At 33.4% G+C, this 22,083-nt stretch overlaps 4 protein-coding genes and 2 long non-coding RNA genes across 6 annotated transcripts; all 6 read left to right on the top strand.

Moving 5' to 3' along the window:
• Positions 1-704: 704 nt before the first annotated feature.
• Positions 705-2,955, top strand: LOC115986432 (GDSL esterase/lipase 1-like). Its single transcript, XM_031109452.1, has 5 exons — positions 705-971; positions 1,048-1,169; positions 1,999-2,229; positions 2,331-2,586; positions 2,695-2,955. The coding sequence occupies exons 1-5, from the start codon at positions 710-712 to the stop codon at positions 2,931-2,933; spliced, it is 1,110 nt and encodes a 369-aa protein (XP_030965312.1). The 5' UTR covers positions 705-709; the 3' UTR covers positions 2,934-2,955.
• A 2,130-nt stretch (positions 2,956-5,085) lies between these two features.
• On the top strand, positions 5,086-6,036 carry LOC115984653 (putative disease resistance RPP13-like protein 1). The gene has a single exon (XM_031107675.1). It carries the CDS (start codon positions 5,086-5,088, stop codon positions 6,034-6,036), a length of 951 nt encoding a protein of 316 aa, XP_030963535.1.
• An 87-nt stretch (positions 6,037-6,123) lies between these two features.
• LOC115984651 (putative disease resistance protein At3g14460) lies at positions 6,124-7,906 on the top strand. The gene is made up of 2 exons (XM_031107674.1): positions 6,124-7,009; positions 7,125-7,906. The coding sequence occupies exons 1-2, from the start codon at positions 6,124-6,126 to the stop codon at positions 7,904-7,906; spliced, it is 1,668 nt and encodes a 555-aa protein (XP_030963534.1).
• Positions 7,907-8,448: 542 nt separating this feature from the next.
• Positions 8,449-9,318, top strand: LOC115986433. Its single transcript, XR_004090743.1, has 3 exons — positions 8,449-8,706; positions 8,799-8,910; positions 9,121-9,318. It is a non-coding gene; the product is annotated as an uncharacterized LOC115986433 (long non-coding RNA).
• Positions 9,319-10,920: 1,602 nt separating this feature from the next.
• On the top strand, positions 10,921-11,456 carry LOC115986434. Its single transcript, XR_004090744.1, has 2 exons — positions 10,921-11,029; positions 11,359-11,456. It is a non-coding gene; the product is annotated as an uncharacterized LOC115986434 (long non-coding RNA).
• Positions 11,457-13,865: 2,409 nt separating this feature from the next.
• Positions 13,866-21,999, top strand: LOC115984650 (GDSL esterase/lipase 2-like). Its single transcript, XM_031107673.1, has 5 exons — positions 13,866-14,124; positions 14,201-14,322; positions 16,484-16,714; positions 21,394-21,649; positions 21,761-21,999. Exons 1-5 carry the CDS (start codon positions 13,866-13,868, stop codon positions 21,997-21,999), a joined length of 1,107 nt encoding a protein of 368 aa, XP_030963533.1.
• The last annotated feature ends 84 nt before the right edge of the window (positions 22,000-22,083 follow it).

The following is a 22,083-nucleotide window of genomic DNA, read 5'->3' as shown; positions in this document are numbered from 1 at the left end:
CATGTCAAATTTTGTGCCAATTAGATGTTATTTAAATATGATCTAAAAACTTATTTTTTATGCATAATATTAGATTACAATAACTTGCAATTTAAACAATTGATTGATGATATAGTTAATAATCTTTGATCTTTTAGAAATTTTGCAAGTATGGAAAATATAACAAGAAAATGTAATCCAATTGTGGATTTGTCAGTATTCGCATCCAATAAAAAGATATAATAAGTAAAATTATAATCTTAAGCTACAAGCAAGTTTGTAGGCTCAATTATAAGTTTAACCATATAAAAAAAAATTACAAGTTCTAAAAAGAAAATAATAATAATAATAATGAGAACTAAAGAGACGTGGGTTGGGAAAGTGGCAGGTAAAAGCAACACAGTATTAATACATTTGGAAAGGTAAGCGTCATTTTGCCCAACTATTAATCTGAAAGTTCAAGCTGCGCTCTCCATTCGCGCAGACAACAAAGAATTATTGCATTCGTAGCCATAAAATTCAAAATCTAGTACATGTACCTGGACGACGTTAGAGTAATGTTTGTTCAAGTATAATGTTTATTCAAATCTTGGACGCATGTGATTAGCTCACACAGCCAGTTTATGAAGAATATATCAACGCAGGTCTCTTTTTTCCTAGCCTAAATCACAAGTTATGCAATCAAGACTGCAAGTCATGATAAGTTAATACAAAGTGAACAAGATTTGGCATGATGAGTTTAAGGTTCCATTTCTATATCTTGGTTTTGTATTTATGCATTATCATCCCAACCCAATGCCTTGGTAACATCTGCCTGCCAAAGGAACATGTTGCCTTATTCATTTTCGGGGATTCAATACTTGATGCTGGAAACAACAATTATATCAATACCACTACTGATCTCCAGGCAAATTTCTGGCCTTATAGGGAGACATTCTTTAAGTATTCCACTGGGAGACCTGATGATGGCCGTCTAATTCCAGATTTCATTGGTAAGATAATGGTTATCTGTTGTTTTCTATTGGACTTGGATTGTTTACTCAATTAATTTTTGATGCTTTATTGCAGCTGAGTATGCAAACTTGCCGCTAATTCCTCCATATCTACATCCTGGTTATAATCGGTACATTGATGGGGCTAACTTCGCATCAGCAGGATCTGGTGCTCTTGATGAAACTCGTCCAGGATTGGTATGCTGTCTATCTGACTATATATGCTCCTTAAAATGTTAATTAGGATTCTAAAAAGTGGAGCGCAATTAGGGTCAAAGTTTGTGCGCATAGCCTGATATAGCTCTTCCATAGCAGCAATCCTATTGATTGGAATTATTGAAAAAAAGAAAAGGAAAAAAAAAGACATCTGATACTATGACAGAATAGTTGAAACATAATAATGACATAATGAAAAAGTACATGAGAAAAGAAAGACTGTAAAGAAAGAAACAAAAAGAGAGAGAATACAATGAATGAGCATGATTTGGTGTAAGAGGCCTACATCCACAATGGAAAACTCTTGATGGTTATATCTTTACTAATAGGCTCTATGTATTATAATGAACTTATTAAAGAGTATTTTATAGTAGGCTAAACCCTATGATTATATCTTCAGCAATACAAATAGGATTAGGATTTCTTTACTTGTGCTCCAAGTAGGATCATGATTACTTTATTTGTAGGATTATTTTGCTTGCATTCTTAGATACAATGAACATTGACAAGAGACTTGGGCCTTGACTTGGATAAAGCTTAAGTATCCTTAATATGAATCAAGATATCGAACCTAGGATTGCCAAGGGTTTCTTGTAATAGGTAATGTTGATGAGTTACGCAAATTTAAAATCCTTGCATTTGCTTCATATGCTTTTGTTTATGATTGGACACTCTACGAATGAAATATGAGCACTCTTTTTCTATATTCCATCATAATTTGAAACGAAGATTATGTTCTTATGACATAAGTGTGTCTAAATTGTTCTCACAGTTGACTGCTTCCCTTTTGTTCTTTTGCCCTCCTTATCAGGTGATAGACCTAAACACTCAACTTAAGTATTTCAAGAACATGGAGACTCAATTGAGGCAAAAACTAGGTGAAAAAGAAGTCAAGGAACTCCTATTTAAAGCTGTTTACTTAATTAGCATTGGGAACAATGATTACCTTTTCCCCTTTACCTCAAACTCTAGTGTGCTTCAATCCTACTCTCGAGAAGAATACGTCAATATGGTAATTGGCAACTTGACAACAGTGATCAAGGTAATTAAAATTAGTACTTATACAATATTTAGAACAAATTTTTGTTAGATCATTCTTGTTTATGTTTTTAAGTTGGTCATAATTATAGTTTGATTTGTTAGGAAATATATAAAAAAGGAGGAAGAAAATATGCGTTCCTAGGCTTGCCACCTTTGGGTTGTATTCCGTTTGCAAAAGCACTAAAACCAGGAAACACCGATGTATGCATGGAGGAAATTACAGAACTTGTAAAACTACATAATAAAGCACTTTCTAAAGTCCTTCCGAAGCTACAGAGTGAGCTGAAAGGATTTAAATATTCAATAGCCGATTTATACACTTTTCTTAGTGAAAGAATTGATAATCCTTCAAAATATGGTATGCACTTCCATTTTTATAGTACAAGATGTGTTGTATTATTATTGTACTTCACATTTTCTTTTTTCATAGACTAATAGCATCTTTGTTTTAATTATGTTGGTAAAGGTTTTACGGAAGGGAATATTGCATGTTGTGGAAGTGGTCCATATAGGGGACTCCCAAGTTGCGGAGGAAAGAGATCAATCGGTTCTGAGTATGAAATATGTAGGAAATCTAGTGACTATGTGTTCTTTGACGCTGGTCATCCTACTGAGAAGGCCTACCAGCAATTATCAGAGCTAATTTGGAGTGGAGCTCTCAATGTCATAGAACCTTACAATCTCAAAGCATTGTTTGAACACTAATGTATTTAGATTTAATAAATGAAAAGTAATAAACTTGTAAACCATATTTAATAAGTTAGGGCTTCTGTTAACAAATGCCTTAAAGGTAGTGGTTAATGTGCATTTAATATTTTATTAAATAATATTTTTATATATTCTTTCAAAAAATAAAGTCAACTAGCACACATATGTCTCAAAAAGCTCACAACCCTAATGAAATTGTGCTTGTAAGCCAATGAATTATTAACAAATATATATTTTTTCTTTAAAACATGTGAATTAAAACTCATAACTGAGCAATTATTAATTCTTCAAATGTGACGTCAAGGCACTCATCACCGGCACCCATAAATTAATATGTTTAATAATTCAAATCAGCCAAACTCTAAGTATTTTTGGGTAAAGCATTAATGAAATGATTAGTCAAAAACTATGTTAGTCTAATGAAATTTATGCATGTCAATTACTGAAATAGGTAGGAGTGAGATTTGATCTAGCCTCCAAAAAATGAGATTTGATCTGGCCTCCAAAAATAATGCAGTGCTTATCTAAGGACTAATAATTTCAAATTTACAAATAAAATAAAAACCCACGCTTCAACAACTAGTTTTAAATATAGTCCATGAATTTTATATTTAAGCAAATAACTCCAGACATTAGAATTTCAATCAGTCAAACACTATGTAAGTATTTTTGGTCAAAGCATTAATGAAATGATCAGTCCAACACCATGCGTTAGTCTAATGAAATTTATGCATTTGTCAATCACTGAGATAGGTAGGAGTGAGAGTTTATCTAACCCCCAAAAAGTGAACATGAAAATCTAATTAGAATTCAAATTAAATTTCAATTGGAGTCTAATTTTGGATCATATGTCCCATTTAATTTTTTTAATTTTCAAGTCAAATAAGTTAATTCAGTACAAAAAATAGAGAGCTCAATATAAATAAATCATCAAAAATCTAGTTATATATATAAATTAGAAGGAGAGAGAGTTTGAATGAATTTTCTTCCTATGCCATTTGTTTGTCTAACTAAAAAGGATTTTTTCTCAAAAAGGAAAAAAAAAAAAAGGCGTCAAATTTATTAGCATTTTACATAATACTAAGTAGCCAGAAAATTTAAAATCTAGTACATGTACTTGGATGAGGTTAGGGTAATGTTTGTCCATATATAATGTTTATTCAAATCTGAGACGCATGTGATTAGCTCACCCAGCTAGTTTTTAAAGAATATATCAGCTGAGAGTGTCATGCCTCAAACCCAAAAGAGTCCAAAGCATGAGAAACACAACCCAAAGCTACCTATAGATTTTTCCTTTTTGACAATTCAATCCAAATAGTCCATACCAAGTACCAACGTTAAGAATTTCCATAATAATTTCATTAAAGATATTCCTAAAGTAAGTTAGAACTCTATGCAATAATTACAATGACAATTGGCCACAAAAGAATGGAGGTCTAAATTAACTACATATAAATATCTTGTTTCTAAGACGGGATAAAAGCCCTTGCCAAAATTACTTACAAAACAATTGTGCAAAATCCCCCTAATGTGTGCAGCTTCAACATTAGGTTAAGAGTCTCATACACCTAAGGTCTATAATAAAAAAAGTCTAGCCTCCAGAAAGTAGTTGCCTAACTACTACAAGACATAACATCTGACTCAAAAGGTTACTACTTGCTCTGTAAAAATTCATAATTAAACAATAGTGAGACAAAGCTCAGTAAGTAGCAATGTTACTGTGCATAATAAGATGACAAATTCATAATGATGACTACTTTGGCATGCATGTCATAACTTCCTGACTTTGAGTTAAATTCAACAATAACACTTTCAATACGATAATACATTAATTGCATTTTAAATAATGGAGCATAAAAGTACTCAAAATAGTACATTGTGACATTACATTACTTACATGGTAAACCAGAAGGATATCCACTAGATCCCCTAAAATAGATCCCAAATTCCAGATATATATATATATATATATATATATATGCCAAGTTACAAATGTCATACAAACTCGAACTCAAGTATAAAGCTATAGGCTACCATGTCACAAAGACTACAAGAACAAATCATAGGCTACCAGTTATTGGCTACCAGTTTTAGATGATGTTTGGAATGAAAATTATGATTATTGGATTGAGTTACTTAAAGTTTTTAAATGTGGGCACAGGAAATTAAGATCATTGTTACGACACGAATTGAAAAAGTTGCATCTAATGTATGCACAGATCTAGCTTATCTTCTAAATCAATTGTCAAATGAAGAATGTTGGTTGTTATTTGAAAAGCATGCATTTAGAAATGGAAGCTCTGGTGAATTTCCATTACTAAAGGAAATCGGTAAGCAAATTGTCCAAAAGTGTGGAGGCTTGCCTTTAGCTGCAAAAACACTAGGGGGATTGTTGCGTTTTGAAGAAGATCCAAGAGAGTGGACAAAGATTTTGAAGAGTGATATATGGGATTTACCAAAAGGAAATATTAGTATCATTCCAGCTCTTAGATTGAGCTACCACTATCTCCCACCACATTTGAAGCGTTGCTTTTCTTATTGCTTGATTCTTCCAAAGGATTATGAATTTAAAAAGGAGGAATTGGTCAAATTGTGGGTGGCAGAAGATTTATTGCAGCAATCAAAAGGAAATAGAAGGATGGAAGAAATATGTGAAGAATACTTTGATGATTTGGTATCTAGATTACTTTTTCAACGATCAAGTAACAACGAATCATGTTTCATGATGCATGACTTGGTCAATGACTTGGCAAAATTTATATCTGGAGAATTTTGTTTCAAGCTGGGGATTGATAATTTTGGTGTAATCACAAGAAAGACTCATCATTTTTCATATGTTAGAATTGAATTTGATGCCTTTAAGAAATTTAACGTGTCCTACGAAGCCAAGGGTTTGCAAACCTTCCTTGGATTTGATTTGTCACCGCCTGAGTGGATGTCGAATAACATATCAACAATGATGATAAATGATTTGTTGTTGAAATTTAAGTGCTTAAGAGTGCTATCATTTTCTACCTATACAAACATGAAGGAATTACCTAAATCAGTTAGTAATTTGAAACATCTACGTTATCTAAATCTTAGTTACACTTCAGTTTAACAATTATCAAATTCTCTATGTACTTTGTATAATTTACAAACCTTGCTACTGTTGGAATGCAAGTCCCTTACCAAGCTACCTTCCAAGATGTGGAGATTAGTCAACTTGCGGCACATAGATATAGTTAAAACAAAATTGGAAGAGATGCCACTGCATATGGGTAAATTAAGAAATCTCTGGAGTTTAACTACTTTTGTTGTGAGCAAACATAATAGGTCTAATATTAAAGAGTTGGGGGAACTGCTACATCTTTCTGGAGCATTGTCTATATTAAATTTACAAAATGTTCGACATGCTAGAGATGCAATGGAGGTTAATTTGAAGGATAAGCAACACCTATATAAGTTGGTGCTTGAATGGGGTCATGACAAGGGCAGTTCAAAAAATGAAATAAATGTGCTTGAACATTTGTGTCCTCATTCAAAACTCGAATCTCTCACCATTGAAAATTATGGGGGTACAAGATTTCCAAAATGGTTACAAGATTGTTCATTCTCTAATATGGTGTACATACGGCTTGCCAATTGTAAGTATTGCTACTCCTGGCCTCCACTTGGGGATCTGCCCAACCTCAAGAAACTCTTTGTTGAAGGTTTTCATGTGGTATCACATGTGGATCGTGAGTTCTACAGGGGTGGTTCTTCTGCAGTTAAGCCATTTAGATCTCTTGAAATATTAAGTTTGAAGGACATGCCAGAGTGGCAGGAATGGTTTTTATTTGAAGGCAAAGATGAAGATGAAGGTGGTGTTTTCTATAATCTCCAAGAGCTTTGCATAATTAAATGTCCTAAACTAAGCAGAGGTCTACCCAACCACCTTCCTGCTTTAATGGCACTTCAAATTGAAGATTGTCCGCAGCTTGTTGCTTCGGTTCCTAGAACTCCGAATCTCAGTAAATTGCAGTTAAGTAATTGTGATGAGTTACTATTGATGGAATTACCACCCAGGCTATTAGAGCTTGAAGTTGGAGAAGGTCGTATCCTACAATCCTTTGTAGAGCTTATGATGTCTATCCCAGGAGGTGGTCTACCCACTACATTAAAAAAACTTTCTGTTGCCAAGGAGGCATTACTATCCATCACTTGAAGAATTGGCAATTAGAGGTGGTTTTGATTCACTCTGGTGTTTTCCATTGGAGTTCTACCCAAAGATCAAATATCTTTTTGTGTTTGGAAGTGAAAGTCTTGAATCTCTTTTGGTATCAAAGGGATCTCACCGGGATCTTATTTCTCTCACTTATTTTGCTATCTTTTCTTGCCCAAATTTTGTGTCCTTTTCTAATGGAGGATTGTGTGCCCCAAATTTGACAGAGATTAGTATCTTCAATTGTGAAAAGTTTAAGTCACTACCTGATGGGATGTGCACCCTTCTCCCATCTCTTGAGTCTTTGAAATTGTTTAATTGTCCAGAACTAGAATCATTTCCTAAGGGCAGTTTGCCCTCCAATTTAGTTACCCTTGACATTTCCAAATGTGACAAACTCTTTTCCCGTCGCATGGAGTGGGGTTTGCAACGTCTTCACTCCCTCAAACAATTCAAAATTTGGAATGGAATCGAAAAAGTGGAGTCATTTCTGGACGAGGCATTGCTGCCTTCCACCCTTACCGAATTTACCATTGGAGGGTTTTCAAATCTGAAATCACTCAACTCCAAGGGATTTCAACACCTCACCTCTCTTCAACGCTTGGAGATTAAGTTTTGCTCTGGCTTCCGGTACTTAACAGAAGAGCGCTTGCTTGCTTCTCTTTCTTCTCTAATTCTCAGAGGATGCCATCTTCTAAAACGACAGTGTCAAAGAGATAAAGGGAAAGATTGGCCTAAAATTTCACACATCCCTTTCATACAGATTGAAAATGAAGTTATAACATGAGCTACGAGCTATGAGTTGACAAGCACTTCTGTGCAAAGGTGAGTACTTGTTTTGCACTAATACCATATGCTTATCACTCAATTTTGAGTTAAAATCATTGCCTGAAATAATCAAAAACTCATTTTCAAAGAAATTGGTTTTCATGGCACATTTGATTTGGATAGTGTGAACATAAATGAATGTGGCGGATTTCTTAAATTAACTTGTATTGTTTGCAAGAAGCTTGAAAATTTGATCATAAAACCAATAAAAATATAAAAAAAAAAAAATGTTTGGACTGCATCTGGGCGAAATTCACTTTCTCCACAAATATCTCCTGAACATCCACTACAAAATTTACTCTTGTTAAAGAAATTCACTTTCTAGTACTAACTATACTTTTTCCTTTTGCAAAAAAAAGAAAAAAAAAAAAGAAAAAAAAAAGAGAAGCTTCAAATAATGGTGTGGTAACATAAACTTTTATAAACTAGTTTATTTTCTATGTGGGATTTCAATGCATATAATCATTTCCTTTCCTATTCTTTTGCAATGTCACTTTCAGACAAGTGCCTCACACATGCACCCGACATCGATTTTGTGCTACCAAGTGCCGCTGATCCTCTTGCATTGTATAAACTATGAAATTTCTATTTATGTTTCAAGCATCTGTAAAACATCTTCTTTTTTTTATCAAAGAGTCCCTTGCTCTCACTTTTGCTAGAGTGCTCTTTCTTCATTATCCAAGATCCATACACCAATTTCAAGTTTGGACTTTTGAAGTGCATAGACAAAGACTTTTGAGTAAATTACTAATCTCAGTGGTAAGTTTTTCCAGCATTCTTCTTTTGATGACTAACAAAGTCTAGAGTTGCTTTATGTGATGTTGGCAATTGACTTGAGCACAATATGACAGGCTATTTAATCTACGGTAGGCATTGGGGCAATTTGAAGCTATTTCTGCTTCAATACCTTCAAATAGCAGCTAATTCTTTTATGCAAGGGAATCTTTGGGATGAATGATGCTGGTCAGTATTCCATAGTGCCCCATGTTATTTATTTAAAGTTTTTGAGAGGAAAGTAAAATGATTTACAAGAGAGGAACCTGAATACAGATTAGGATTCACTTTAATTTGTCAGCAGTTTAAAACACAAGCCTGGCATTTATTTGGTGCAATATCAGTGCCTATTGTTCCTCTTGCATCAGTCACACTCCTAAATTTCTTATACATTTCCAGGTCACTAAAAAAACTTCTTATCTTGAGGATTTTTGGTTATTTGAATCCTCTGCCCACATTCCAACTGGAGGGACTTGCAGTATTATTCGGCACCTTCATTTCAAGTCCAAACTCCTAGTGGTACAACAAGACAAAGGAAGATTGAGGGAATGGCAAGTCTCTAGTAGTTTCATTTTTTCCCCCTTAAGCTAAAGTATTCATTTCTAACAGATTGATTCTTTTAACAATTTAGACTATAAAGTGCGATTGAGAATGAAAGTTCAAATAGTGTAAAAACACCCTTGAACGTTTAGACCTCCAATTTACAAATTAACCAATTCAAGTTTTATGTCAAACAACAAGTGTGCGGAAAATGAACAAAAGCTATAAAACAGAATTGGTAAACAATCTAAACCAATCTAAAATCACAACCCACAGCAGATAATAAAAGGTAAAGATAAAAGAGAAGGAAGATGCAAACACAAGGACAACACGTGATGTGTTATCGAAGAGGAAACCGAAGCCCTCGGCGTAAAACCTCTCCGCCGCCCTCTAAGCGGTAAACAATCCACTAGAAAATGTAGTTGGGATACATGGACATCAATAGACCCTCCAAGCCTAATCTAACTAGTGCACCTAAGCCCTCCAAGCTTCTTGCTCCAACGAGGTTGCGCCGAACCTATTTCTTTTCTAGCTTCTCGGATTCCGCTATTTGGTCATAGCATCAACCAATGTAAATTGGTTCCTTCCTAATTGCTTTCCAGAACAGCCCTCTCACAGTAATGGATATAGTGAGAAAAAGATTTTGGTAAAATGCCTCTCAAAGATTTGACAATAGAGAGGAAGAGAGTTGAGGAATTTGAAGAGACTCTTATGTAAAGATTGTAGATGAATCAATATTGTTTTACTCTAGGGTTTCTCTCTCAAAATTTTCTTTGGAAGCTCTCTTTCTTTTGTGGGTATAAGGGGTATATATACTAGGGTGAGAGAAGAATGTGAAACATCAGGTTTTTCAAAACAGGGCTGGCTCGCGGCTTGACTGAGTTGCGAGATCTAGTCGTGAGATAACCGAATGGTCAGTTGTCCTATTTTGTCTTGTAGTGCTCCAGCTAGTATGACAATTCAACTTCTGGCATGCTTGGCACGTGTGTTGCTTCTGGCGGCTTGCAGCCGCGAGTCACCCGCGAGATCCAGCCGCGAGACTCTGTTTTCTTGCACACTCTTGAGCATTCAACACTCTATCTCACTCACTACCCTTACAACAAACTCACCTAAATACAGGGTTACTAAATGCTGAAATACAAGCAAATTTGGCACGAAATAAAACCAACAAAATGGTTGATTAAATTCAACCTTATAGAGAAATATGGCTGCCTGTTTAATCCATACTTAACAAGTGGCAGATGGAACCTAGTGCAGACTTGTAGCTACCATTATCACATTTTTGAGATTGAAAATCACTTCTCAGTCTTAGTGAGGGATGTTCTTTTGATTGTACAATGCAGGTAAGCTTTACACTGCTTCTATTCTTATCTTTTACCTTTGCTTTTCTGAAAAGAGGAAACCAGACATTACTTATTCTACAAATTGGAAATGGAATAAAAATAGTAAAATGTTCTCATGGACAGTAAAAAATGGTATTGAAATCATCAGAAGTAATCAGAGTTGAATGTTCGTTCATTTAAACCAAGCCTTTCTCTGTTTAATTACCTAAATGGCACATTCCAGACGTAACAGACACATCACATGTGGGTGGAAGACATCCCCTGTTGGTATTTGTAATCATGAAGAAATCATAATGGAGTCTTTTCTGCTGGTGGTCCGTGCTTGGAATTCTTATCTCGTTCGTTGTCTCTAATGGAAACTATGCGGGCTTGCAAGTCTTGGAGCACAACAAATCCATGCTGGATGGATCATGCAATTAAAGGAGGTAAGCTCATCTCATTACGACCGATTTATCATTATTTTCAGATTACAGTAGCATTCTTGAACAGATCCTTTGTTACTAAAAAATTTCTTCATCACTTCTACTAACTACTTCTGGAATCTTTTGGTGCTTGATACTGCCAAGTTATGTGCCTTTTTTTGCAGTATTTTGTTTTGTTTATGTTATTTTCATTCATGTTCATGACCTTGGTTGATATGACCAAAAAACCATCATGCATGCTGTTATGGAAACATATTTGCTATTCTACCACAATGGCAAGGTCATTTTTTGTATTCCATAAGCACCTGTTTAAATCGAGTTTACATCATCAGATTAACAAGCAACCTCTCTATGAGCTTTGGGAATTGATGGTGGAGAGCAAGAAAAAAGTCCTCTCCAGAATTTTGGTTCTTTCTTCTCTTCCACACTCCTGAGTGCTCAAAAGGCTCAGCAAATCACTGATCTCGTTGTCCTTGCAGTCCTCACCAGAAGGTGCTGTCCGACTCCGTTCTTGCTATGAAGGATTCTAAATTGTCCTATGCTGAGATAGTGGAGCCAGAGGCAAAGAGGGGAAAACTGTCCCAAGATAGCTCAGGTGCTCGTTCCATGAAAGATTGTCATTCTTGAGGCTGTCATGTCACCACCTGCAATTACCAGTACTTGCTTTCAAACCAGAGGGCGTTCAGTGGTTGTTAGTGTTGTTCAATTGATTTGTGTATAAAATCTGGACCTCCAATCATGAATGATATTTAAATCTTAATTGTTCTTCAGATTTCCAGGCACAATATGTGCAACATGTTGAGGCTTCCAACAATTTGTACCTAAAAATTACTTGATATCGTCCTATTGATGAATACAGTAATTATAGGCTTGGTTTTAAGATTTAGGTTGGTTTCTTCTAATCAACTTTGACCTTCTGCAATAAAAAATTCCAAACATGTCTGTCCTGCCAGCTTGTTCTGTTTACTTCATATCAAGTTTGGACCTCCATGTGTGCATTGGTACAATGATGAGCAAACGAGAGATTGGTTTCACATAGCTCCAATTTTTCAGATTCTAGATTTGGTTGGCAACATATTACTTAAGCAATGTGACGCCCAAGCCCATTTAAAAAAAAAAAGAAGAAAGGTTTATGGCATTATAAATTTAGTGAGGGTATTTTTGTAATCCCCTCCCCAAGATATATCTAATTAGTGGCTCCAATTTCTCACCACAACCTATTGAAGGCTCTGGAGTCTGGACTAATGCAAATGAAGATATGTGCATGCCCCTTACCCACTCTACTGCCCAAGCTATTTCCTCATCCTTCTTACATCTTTGTTGAATTAAGCATCTTTTCAGCAGAACTTTCCAGGTACTAGCTGTATAAGCACATTCAACAAATATACGGTCAAAATAAATTTCCCCAAGTTCACTTTCAAAAACACTCATTGCCTCTGACTATCTATGAAGGACTTACAAGTTACAACTAACCTTGCCATTTTTAGATGAAACAAGCTGATTGGCAACAGTGCCTGAAAATTGACATTAGTACTGGATGCTTCTTTCTAAAAAAACAAAAATTACAAGAATTGGCAAATATATTACTTCCATTAGCAGCGGGCAACAAATTATATTATCCTTTTCTTTTAAAGGTACCATTTGTGTGGAGCACTTCATAATGTATGCAAGCTCTTCGAATCCAAAAGCATCAAATTTAGATTATGCTCAAGCTCATAATGCTCACATTATATTCCACAGATCAAGAGTAAAACTTGACGATGCAATAGAACCCCAGAGTTAACAAAAGAACTTATTTTTCAAGACAATATATCAGTTAACACAATTGAAATAAGGAGAAAGGAGCATACCATACGTGAAAGTGTAATAATATTTCCTCCTATGTTGAGAGCACAACATTGTCAGTGAGAAAATCATATTTATATGTTAATATGTTAATAGTATATATTATTTACATATAAATTCTTACAAATGCGAATTTCATACCTATTTCAATATGCCACAGCCCATTTTGTATTTAAAAAAAAAAAAAAAAACAAAATTTGGGTACAATTTTCTTTAAAAAAATTAATATTATTACATATTTTGAAAATTTAACGGTTAGATTATATATGTTTCATGCTCTTAACGCACATGTCAAATTTTGTGCCAATTAGATGTTATTTACTATATGATTTAAAAACTTATTCTTTTATGTGTAATATTAGATTACAATAACCTACAATTTAAATAATTAATTGATGATATAGTTAATAATCTTTGATTTTCTAGAAATTTTGTAAGTATGGACGATAGTTAAAGAAAATGTAATCTAATTGTGGATTTGTCAATATTTGCATTCATTAAAAAGATATATTAAGTAAAATTATAATCTTAAGCTACAAGCAAGTTTGTAGGCTCAATTATAAGTTTAACAATATAAAAAGAAATTACAAGTTCTAAAAAGAAAAAAAATAATAATAATAATGAGAACTAAAGAGACGTGGGTTGGGAAAGTGGCAGGTAAAAGCAACACAGTATTAATACATTTGGAAAGGTAAGCGTCATTTTGCCCAACTATTCTGAAAGTTCAAGCTGCGCTCTCCATTCGCGCAGACAACAAAGAATTATTGCATTCGTAGCCATAAAATTCAAAATCTAGTACATGTACCTGGACGACGTTAGAGTAATGTTTATTCAAATCTTGGACGCATGTGATTAGCTCACACAGCCAGTTTATGAAGAATATATCAACGCAGGTCTCTTTTTTCCTAGCCTAAATCACAAGTTATGCACCCTATATATAGATCAAGACTGCAAGTCATGATAAGTTAATACAAAGTGAACAAGATTTGGCATGATGAGTTTAAGTTTCCATTTCTATATCTTGGTTTTGTATTTATGCATTATCATCCCAACCCAATGCCTTGGTAGCATCTGCCTGCCAAAGGAACATGTTGCCTTATTCATTTTCGGGGATTCAATACTTGATGCTGGAAACAACAATTATATCAATACCACTACTGATCTCAAGGCAAATTTCTGGCCTTATGGGGAGACATTCTTTAAGTATTCCACTGGGAGACCTGATGATGGCCGTCTAATTCCAGATTTCATTGGTAAGATAATGGTTATCTGTTGTTTTCTATTGGACTTGGATTGTTTACTCAATTAATTTTTGAAGCTTTATTGCAGCTGAGTATGCAAACTTGCCGCTAATTCCTCCATATCTACATCCTGGTTATAATCGGTACATTGATGGGGCTAACTTCGCATCAGCAGGATCTGGTGCTCTTGATGAAACTCGTCCAGGATTGGTATGCTGTCTATCTGACTATATATGCTCCTTAAAATGTTAATTAGGATTCTAAAAAGTGGAGCGCAATTAGGGTCAAAGTTTGTGCGCATAGCCTGATAGAGCTCTTCCATAACAGCAATCCTATTGATTGGAATTATTGAAAAAAGAAAAGAAAAAAAAGACATTTGATACTATGACAGAATAGTTGAAACATAATAATGACATAATGAAAAAGTACATGAGAAAAGAAAGAATGCAAAGAAAGAAAGAAAAAGAGAGAACACAATGAATGAGCATGATTTGGTGTAACAGGCCTACATCCACAATGGAAAACTCTTAATGGTTATATCTTTACTATTAGGCTCTATGTATTATAATGAACTTATTAAAGAGTATTTTATAGTAGGCTAAACCCTATGATTACATCTTCAGCAATACAAATAGGATTAGGATTTCTTTACTTGTGCTCTAAGTAGGATCATGATTACTTTATTTGTAGGATTATTTTGCTTGCATTTTTAGATACAATGAACATTGACAAGAGACTTGGGCCTTGACTTGGATAAAGCTTAAGTATCATTAATATGAATCAAGATATCGAATCTAGGATTGCCAAGGGTTTCTTGTAATAGGTAATGTTGATGAGTTACGCAAATTTAAAATCCTTGCATTTGCTTCATATGCTTTTGTTTATGATTGGACACTCTACAAATGAAATATAAGCACTCTTTTTCTATATTCCGTCATAATTTGAAACGAAGATTATGTTCTTATGACATAAGTGTGTCTAAATTGTTCTCACAGTTGACTGCTTCCCTTTTGTTCTTTTGCCCTCCTTATCAGGTGATAGACCTAAACACTCAAGTATTTCAAGAACATGGAGACTCAATTGAGGCAAAATTGGTTTTGTATGCATGCATTATCATCCAAACCCAATGTCTTGATAACATATGCCTGCCAAATGAAGAAGCTGACTTATTCAATTGTGGGGATTTGATTCTTGATGTTGGAAACAACATCTGTTTGCCAAAGGAACATGTTGCCTTATTCATTTTTGGGGATTCAATACTTGATGTTGGAAACAATAACTATATAAATACCTCCATTGCTGATCTCCAGGCAAATGTTTCGCCTTATGGAAAAAGGTTCTTCAGGTTCCCCACTGGGAGATTTTCCGATGGCTGGCTCATTCCAGGTTTCATCGGTAAGATATATAATAGTTATGTGCTGTTTTCTATTGGACTTGAATTATAGCTCCATTTATTTTCATAGCATTATTGCAGCTGAGTATGCAAACTTGGAGCTAATTCCTCCATATCTACATCCTGGTTATAATCGGTACATTGATGGGGCTAACTTTGCGTCAGGAGGAGCTGGTGCTCTTGATGAAACTCATCAAGGATTGGAATGCATTCTACCGACTATGCACACTCCAAAAAAAGTTAATTTTAATTTGGATTCTTAGAAATGAAGCACAATTAGGGCCAAAGTTTGCTTGCATTGCTAGCTTGATAGAGCTCTTACATAACAACTATATATCCTGTTGATTGGAATTAATAGACAAGATAAAAAAGAGTCCCGACTCCATCGTAGAATATTTGAAACATTAATATGATATAATGATAAAGTATGTCAGAAAATAAAGAAGGCAAAGAGAGAGAACACAATGAATGATTAGTATGATTCAGTTCAGCCTAAGAGAGGGGATACATTTTTATATTTACCTCTATGTATTACAATGAACCCAATAAGTGATATTTATAATAGGTTAAATGCTATGGTTACATTATTTGCAATACAAGAAGGATCAGGATTCATTTTACTTGTACTCCAAGTAAGATCACAATTACTTTACTTGCAACATTATTTTGCATGCTTTCTAAGTAAGATTAGATACAATGAACATGGACAGGAGACTTGGGCCTTGACTAAGATTAAGATTTGATATATCTTTAACATGAATCAACGTGTCTAACCTGAGGGTTGCCATGTTTCCTTTTCCTAGAATTTTAGATATACTACGTACCCAAATTCAAATCCTTGCATTTGCTTCATATATGAATGGATACGTTTACTTATGAAATATTTTGAGACATAGATTATGTTCTTAAGACATAAGCATGTGTATTTTGTTCTTATGGTTGTGTACTTCCCTTTTGTTCTTTTCACCTTTTCATCAGGTGATAGACCTAAACACTCAACTTAATTATTTCAAGAACATGGAGACTCTGTTGAGGCAAAAAATAGGTGAAAAAGAAGCCAAAGAGATGTTGTTCAAAGCTGTTTACTTATTTAGCGTTGGAAACAACGATTATAATATCCTCTTTTCCACAAACTCCAGTGTGCTTCAATCCTACTCTCGAGAAGAATACGTAAATATGGTAATTGGTAACTTGGCAATTGTGATCAAGGTAATTATAATTACTGTTTTAATAGAACTAGTCGCAGACCCACGCGATGCGTGAGAATATATAAATATTTTATAATGGAGTGTAATATATAAAAAGTAACGATTACTTTAAATATTTTTTATTTTTTAAAAAGATTTCTACAAGTATTTTTTTTTATCTACAAAGTACAAATATATCGTATTATTATATTTTATATATTTAATTAATATTTTTTTTAGGTGAACTATACTTTTCTAACTTTTGTTATAGTGTGTTATATTTGATATATAACAAAACTTTATAAGTTTCAAATTTATCATAATAATGAGATTATCATAATAATAAAAATTTATCACAAAATTACAATATTATCTTGACCAAAATTGAAATGAAACAAAAGGAATAAAAGATAGACTTTATAGTAATTTATTACTCAAAATTGGTAGGCATATTCAAATTCATAGCCTTGTAAAATGTGTTTTGAAATAAACTAAAACTCCTATTTCCGAAAAAACTAAGTATTAGCCCAAATCAAAATTCAACCAAAGCTATAAAAGGGAGAAAGAAGACATTGTAATGGGAAATTAAAAAAAAAAAAAACCATCAACCTTAATCAGAATTACAAGAAAGAAAAATAATCCACATGAGAGAGAGAGAGAGAGAGAGAGAGAGAGAGAGAGAGAGAGAGAGAGAGTACTTACAGTTTTTTGAGGGGAGAATATGGATTAAATGGAATAAATGATATCAAATTCATACAAAATAGAATGGAGAGAAGAAGAGTCAAAATAGAAGAAAGAGAAAATGATGAAAGAAGTATGATAGTAAAGTAGAGAGTAGTGGGAAGGTAAAGAGGTAAAAATTTAATAGACCCTCACTTATACTAATTTCCATCAAAGACCAAATTGTCAAACACGTGTCATTGATTCTACTCATGTCCACTACACACATTCATCAATGTGTCTATATACAAATCACTCGCTTGCCTATACATTCATTTTATCAATGTTCTAAATTTCCAAAAAGAATCAAAATAGTGCATATATGAATTTTAAGCTAGTGAGTCACCTATATTGCCATGATGTTGTGGTCAAAGTTAGTGGATACTTGCTAAACTTATCAATTGTTTTTGCCTTGGAGAAGATGGCTATTAGCATTCCAGTTCAAGAAGTTTAAATAGCTATGGGAAATGATCATAATGTATTAGCTACTATGCCCTAAAAATAGCAATTGCTCATACTTTCACTGCATCACATCAGCTATTTTTAATAAGGAAAGAAATAGCAAAATACAAATTTAAAACTCAATCATAGAAGTATTGTTATGTTTTGTCTAAAACTTATGTACACAATATTGTAGATATTCAATAGGAGAAAATTTTAAAAAGAAAATCAAGTTGTTGAAAAAACGTAGCTAAAATTTGTAAAAATTGGAAGGCCTGAAATTGGAAGAAAATCCCTTAATTTTAGTTTGATAGTTTTGTATTATACTTATATAATTATTTAAAGTAAAATATATTTCATATTGATTGACTCTTTGTATTGTGTGAAAATGGTCCATGAGATAGAATAATGTGGTAATGAATTTTAATCTCCACAAAATGTTTAGTTAGTGGATGATGTGTCAGTTTATCATTTAAAAAAAAAATAAAAAAATGAAAAAAGATGTCTAGTTGAAAAGCAAATGGAAGTAAGCGAAACCTCTAAGAATGAAGGAAATGTGCTGCCTTATCAGAATTATGATTAAGGCTATCTGTATATATAATTTTACAATGAATTCAATTTAATTTTCCGCTGTGCATGATATTGACATGATATTGATGTTAATTTGTTTTAATAAGGTTTATTCATAATAAATCTAATTAACAACTTGGATTTAAAACTTATTAATTATATAAACTGGGGTCTAAATTTCCCAACAGCAACCAACAAGTAGTGTTTGGAATTTGTGAGAGAAAAAAAAAAGTGTTCTTGTTTAGGTCCAAGGCACCAATGAGATAGTGTTAGAGCTCACGCGAACACAACAAACTCCTTATTTGGTTAGAAGGAAATCGTTCATTTCCTCCCAATTTAGTAAGGAAATGAGAGAAAAGAAAGTTTAAGTTCCGAGTTAGCTCTTTCTTTTGGTCATTTAGGCAATTGCCTAAGACCTGAAATTGGAAGAAAATCCCCTAATTTTGGTTTGATAGTTTTGTATTATACTTATATAATTATTTAAAGTAAAATATATTTCATATCAATTGACTCTTTGTTTTGTGTGAAAATGGTCCATGAGATAGAATAATGAGGTAATGAATTTTAATCTCCACAAAATGTTTAGTTAGTGGATGAAGGTAATGTGCTACCTTATCAGGATTATGATTAAGGCTATCTGTATATATAATTTTATGACGAATTCAATTTACAAGAGTTTTGGATAACTAATGTACAAAAATCTAAATTTAAACAATGACATATAAATTTCCTAGAGTTTAGTTAGTCTCTGGGAGTTTGCTAATTAACTTAACATTATCCTTAGTTAGTTGTACCTTATCATTAATATTATCCGTGGCAACTGTTGTGGACTTGACTTAAACATTTTTTTTTAAATGTTAATTTTTTTAGTTTTTATTTTTCTATTTTTAGGGTTTAGAAGTACTATTATTAGAAACATTTTTGAACGTTTCGCATTTTAAATAGTCCTTGAATTTTACATTGAAACAATTAACCCTTGGAAACAGTAGTCACTGTTTTGGTATGATGAGTTTGAGGTTCCATTTCTATTTCTTGGTTTTGTATGCATGCATTTTTATCCCAACCCAATGCCTTGGTAGGATCTGCCTGCAAAAGGAACATGCTGCCTTATTCGTTTTTGGGGATTCACTAGTTGATGTTGGAATCAATAACTATATCAATACCCTTACCGATGTCCAGGCAAATTTTCCACCTTATGGGGAAACCTTCTTCAAGTACCCAACTGGGAGAGCTTCAAATGGCCGTCTAATTCCAGATTTCCTTGGTAATATAATAGTTATGTGGTGCTGCTTTCTATTGGACTTCAATTGTTACCCAATTAATTTTTGAAGCATTATTGCAGCTGAGTATGCAAACTTGGAGCTAATTCCTCCATATCTACATCCTGGTTATCATCGGTACGTTGATGGGGCTAACTTTGCATCAGGAGGAGCTGGTGCTCTCGATGAAATTCGTCAAGAATTGGTATGCATTCTACTGACTATGTACACTCCTAAAATAAAAGAGTTTTAATTAGGATTCTCAGAAATGAAGCGCAATTAGAGCTAAAGTTTGTTTGCATAGCCCTATAGAGCTCTTCCTTAACAACTATATGTCCTATATTCCTATTGATTGGAACTAACAGAAAAGATAAAGAAATTCTGACTCCATGGTAGAATAATTGAAACAGTATTATGGCATAATGAGAAAGTATGTGAGAATATAAAGAAGGAAAATAGAGAAAGGAAAAGAGAGAGAAAACAATGAATGATTAGTTATAGTTCTGTTTTAACCTTAGAGGACTCCATTTATTGTGGAGAACCTTTGATGGTTACAACTTATATCTTTATATTTGGCTCTGTGTATTATAATGAACCCAATAAAGGATAATTATGGAAGACTAAATACTATGGTACATTATTTGCGCCACAAGCAGGATTAGAATTTTTTTTTTTTTTTTAACTTGTACTCTGAGTAAGATCAAAATTACTTTACTTGCAAGCATTCTAAATCGGATATTAATGCTCTGTTTGTTTAGGCAGAAATTATTTCTAGAAAATAAGTCATTTTTTACAAAGTATTTTCCGTAAAACTATCTCATTTTCTTATATTTGGTAATTATCTTAAATGAGTTGAAAAATAATCTTCTAACTTCTTATATTTAGCTTGCTGTGAGATAGAGTTGTTTTTTTTTTTTTTTTTTTAAATTAATGGAAAACAATTTTTAAAAATAAGTCATATTTTTTTTATTGATCAAAAATAGTTTTCCTTTGATTTAATTTTTTTTTTTTTTTAATACTATCAAACACTGGACCTTGACTAAGATTAAGAGTTGGACCATGACTAAGATTAAGATTTGATATCTTTAACATGCATTAATCAACGTATCTAACCCAAGTGTTGCCATGTTTCCTTTGATATCTTTAACATGAATCAACGTAGATAACCTAAGGGCTGCTCTGTTTCCTTTTCTTAGCATTTTAGATATACTGCGTACCCAAATTCAAATCCTTGCATTTGCTTCATATATGATTGGATACTTATGAAATATAAGATCTTTTTCTCCTGTATTCCATCATATTTTGAGATTTGGATTATGTTTTTATGATATAAGCATGTCTATTTTGTTCTCACGGCTGTGTACTTCTCTTTTGTTCTTTTCACCTCCTTATCAGGTGGTCCCCTTAAATACTCAACTTCAATATTTCAAGAAGCTGGATACTCTGTTGAAGAAAAGACTAGGTGCAAAAGAAGCCAAGAAATTATTGTCAAAAGCGGTTTACTTAAGTAGCGTTGGAAGCAACGATTACCTTTTCCGCTTTACCTCAAACTCCAGTGTCTACTCCCCAAAAGAATATGTAAATTTGGTAATTGGTAATTTTACAAATGTGATCAAGGTAAATACAATTAGTGTTTTATTCAATATTTAGAGCAAATTTGTGTTAGGTTATTCGTGACTTCATTGGTCATAATTATAATTTGATTTGTTAGGAAATATATAAGAAAGGAGGAAGAAAACATGTGTTCTTAAATCTGCCCCCTTTGGGTTGTCTCCCGCTTGTGAAAGCAATGACACCAGAAAAAGCCAATCCATGCGTGGAGGAAGTAACGTCAATTACGAAACTACACAATGAAGCACTTCCTAAAGCCCTTAAGAAGCTAGAGAGTGAACTGAAAGGACTCAAATATTCAATAGCCGATTTCTACACTTTTCTTAGTGAAAGAATAGATAATCCTTCAAAATATGGTATGTCACTTCCATTTTAATAGTACGATATGTATTTTTTTTTTTAATTGTACTTTGCTTTTTATTTTTGCCATAGACTAATAGCATCTTTGTTTTAATTATGTTGGGAAGGTTTTAAAGAAGGGAAGATTGCATGTTGTGGAACTGGTCCATATAATGGAATTTATAGTTGCGGAGGAAAGAGAGCAGATGGTCCAAAGTACGAATTATGTAGGAACATTAGTGACTATGTGTTCTTTGATGCTCCTCATCCTTCCGAAAAAGCCTACCAGCAATTCGCAGAGCTGATTTGGAGTGGAAGTCCCAATGTCATACGACCTCATAGTCTCAAAGAGTTGTTTGATCACTGATTGCATTAAAATTTTAATAAATGTGAAATAAATAACTTATGGAGCATATTATGGTTTAATAAATTAATGCTTTTGTTAACAAAT

This window comes from Quercus lobata, chromosome 4, assembly GCF_001633185.2.
Source record: "Quercus lobata isolate SW786 chromosome 4, ValleyOak3.0 Primary Assembly, whole genome shotgun sequence".
In the NCBI taxonomy this organism is placed as follows: Eukaryota; Viridiplantae; Streptophyta; class Magnoliopsida; order Fagales; family Fagaceae; genus Quercus; species Quercus lobata.
Note: the sequence above shows the minus strand (reverse complement) of the source record. Positions and strands in the feature narration are given on the sequence as shown.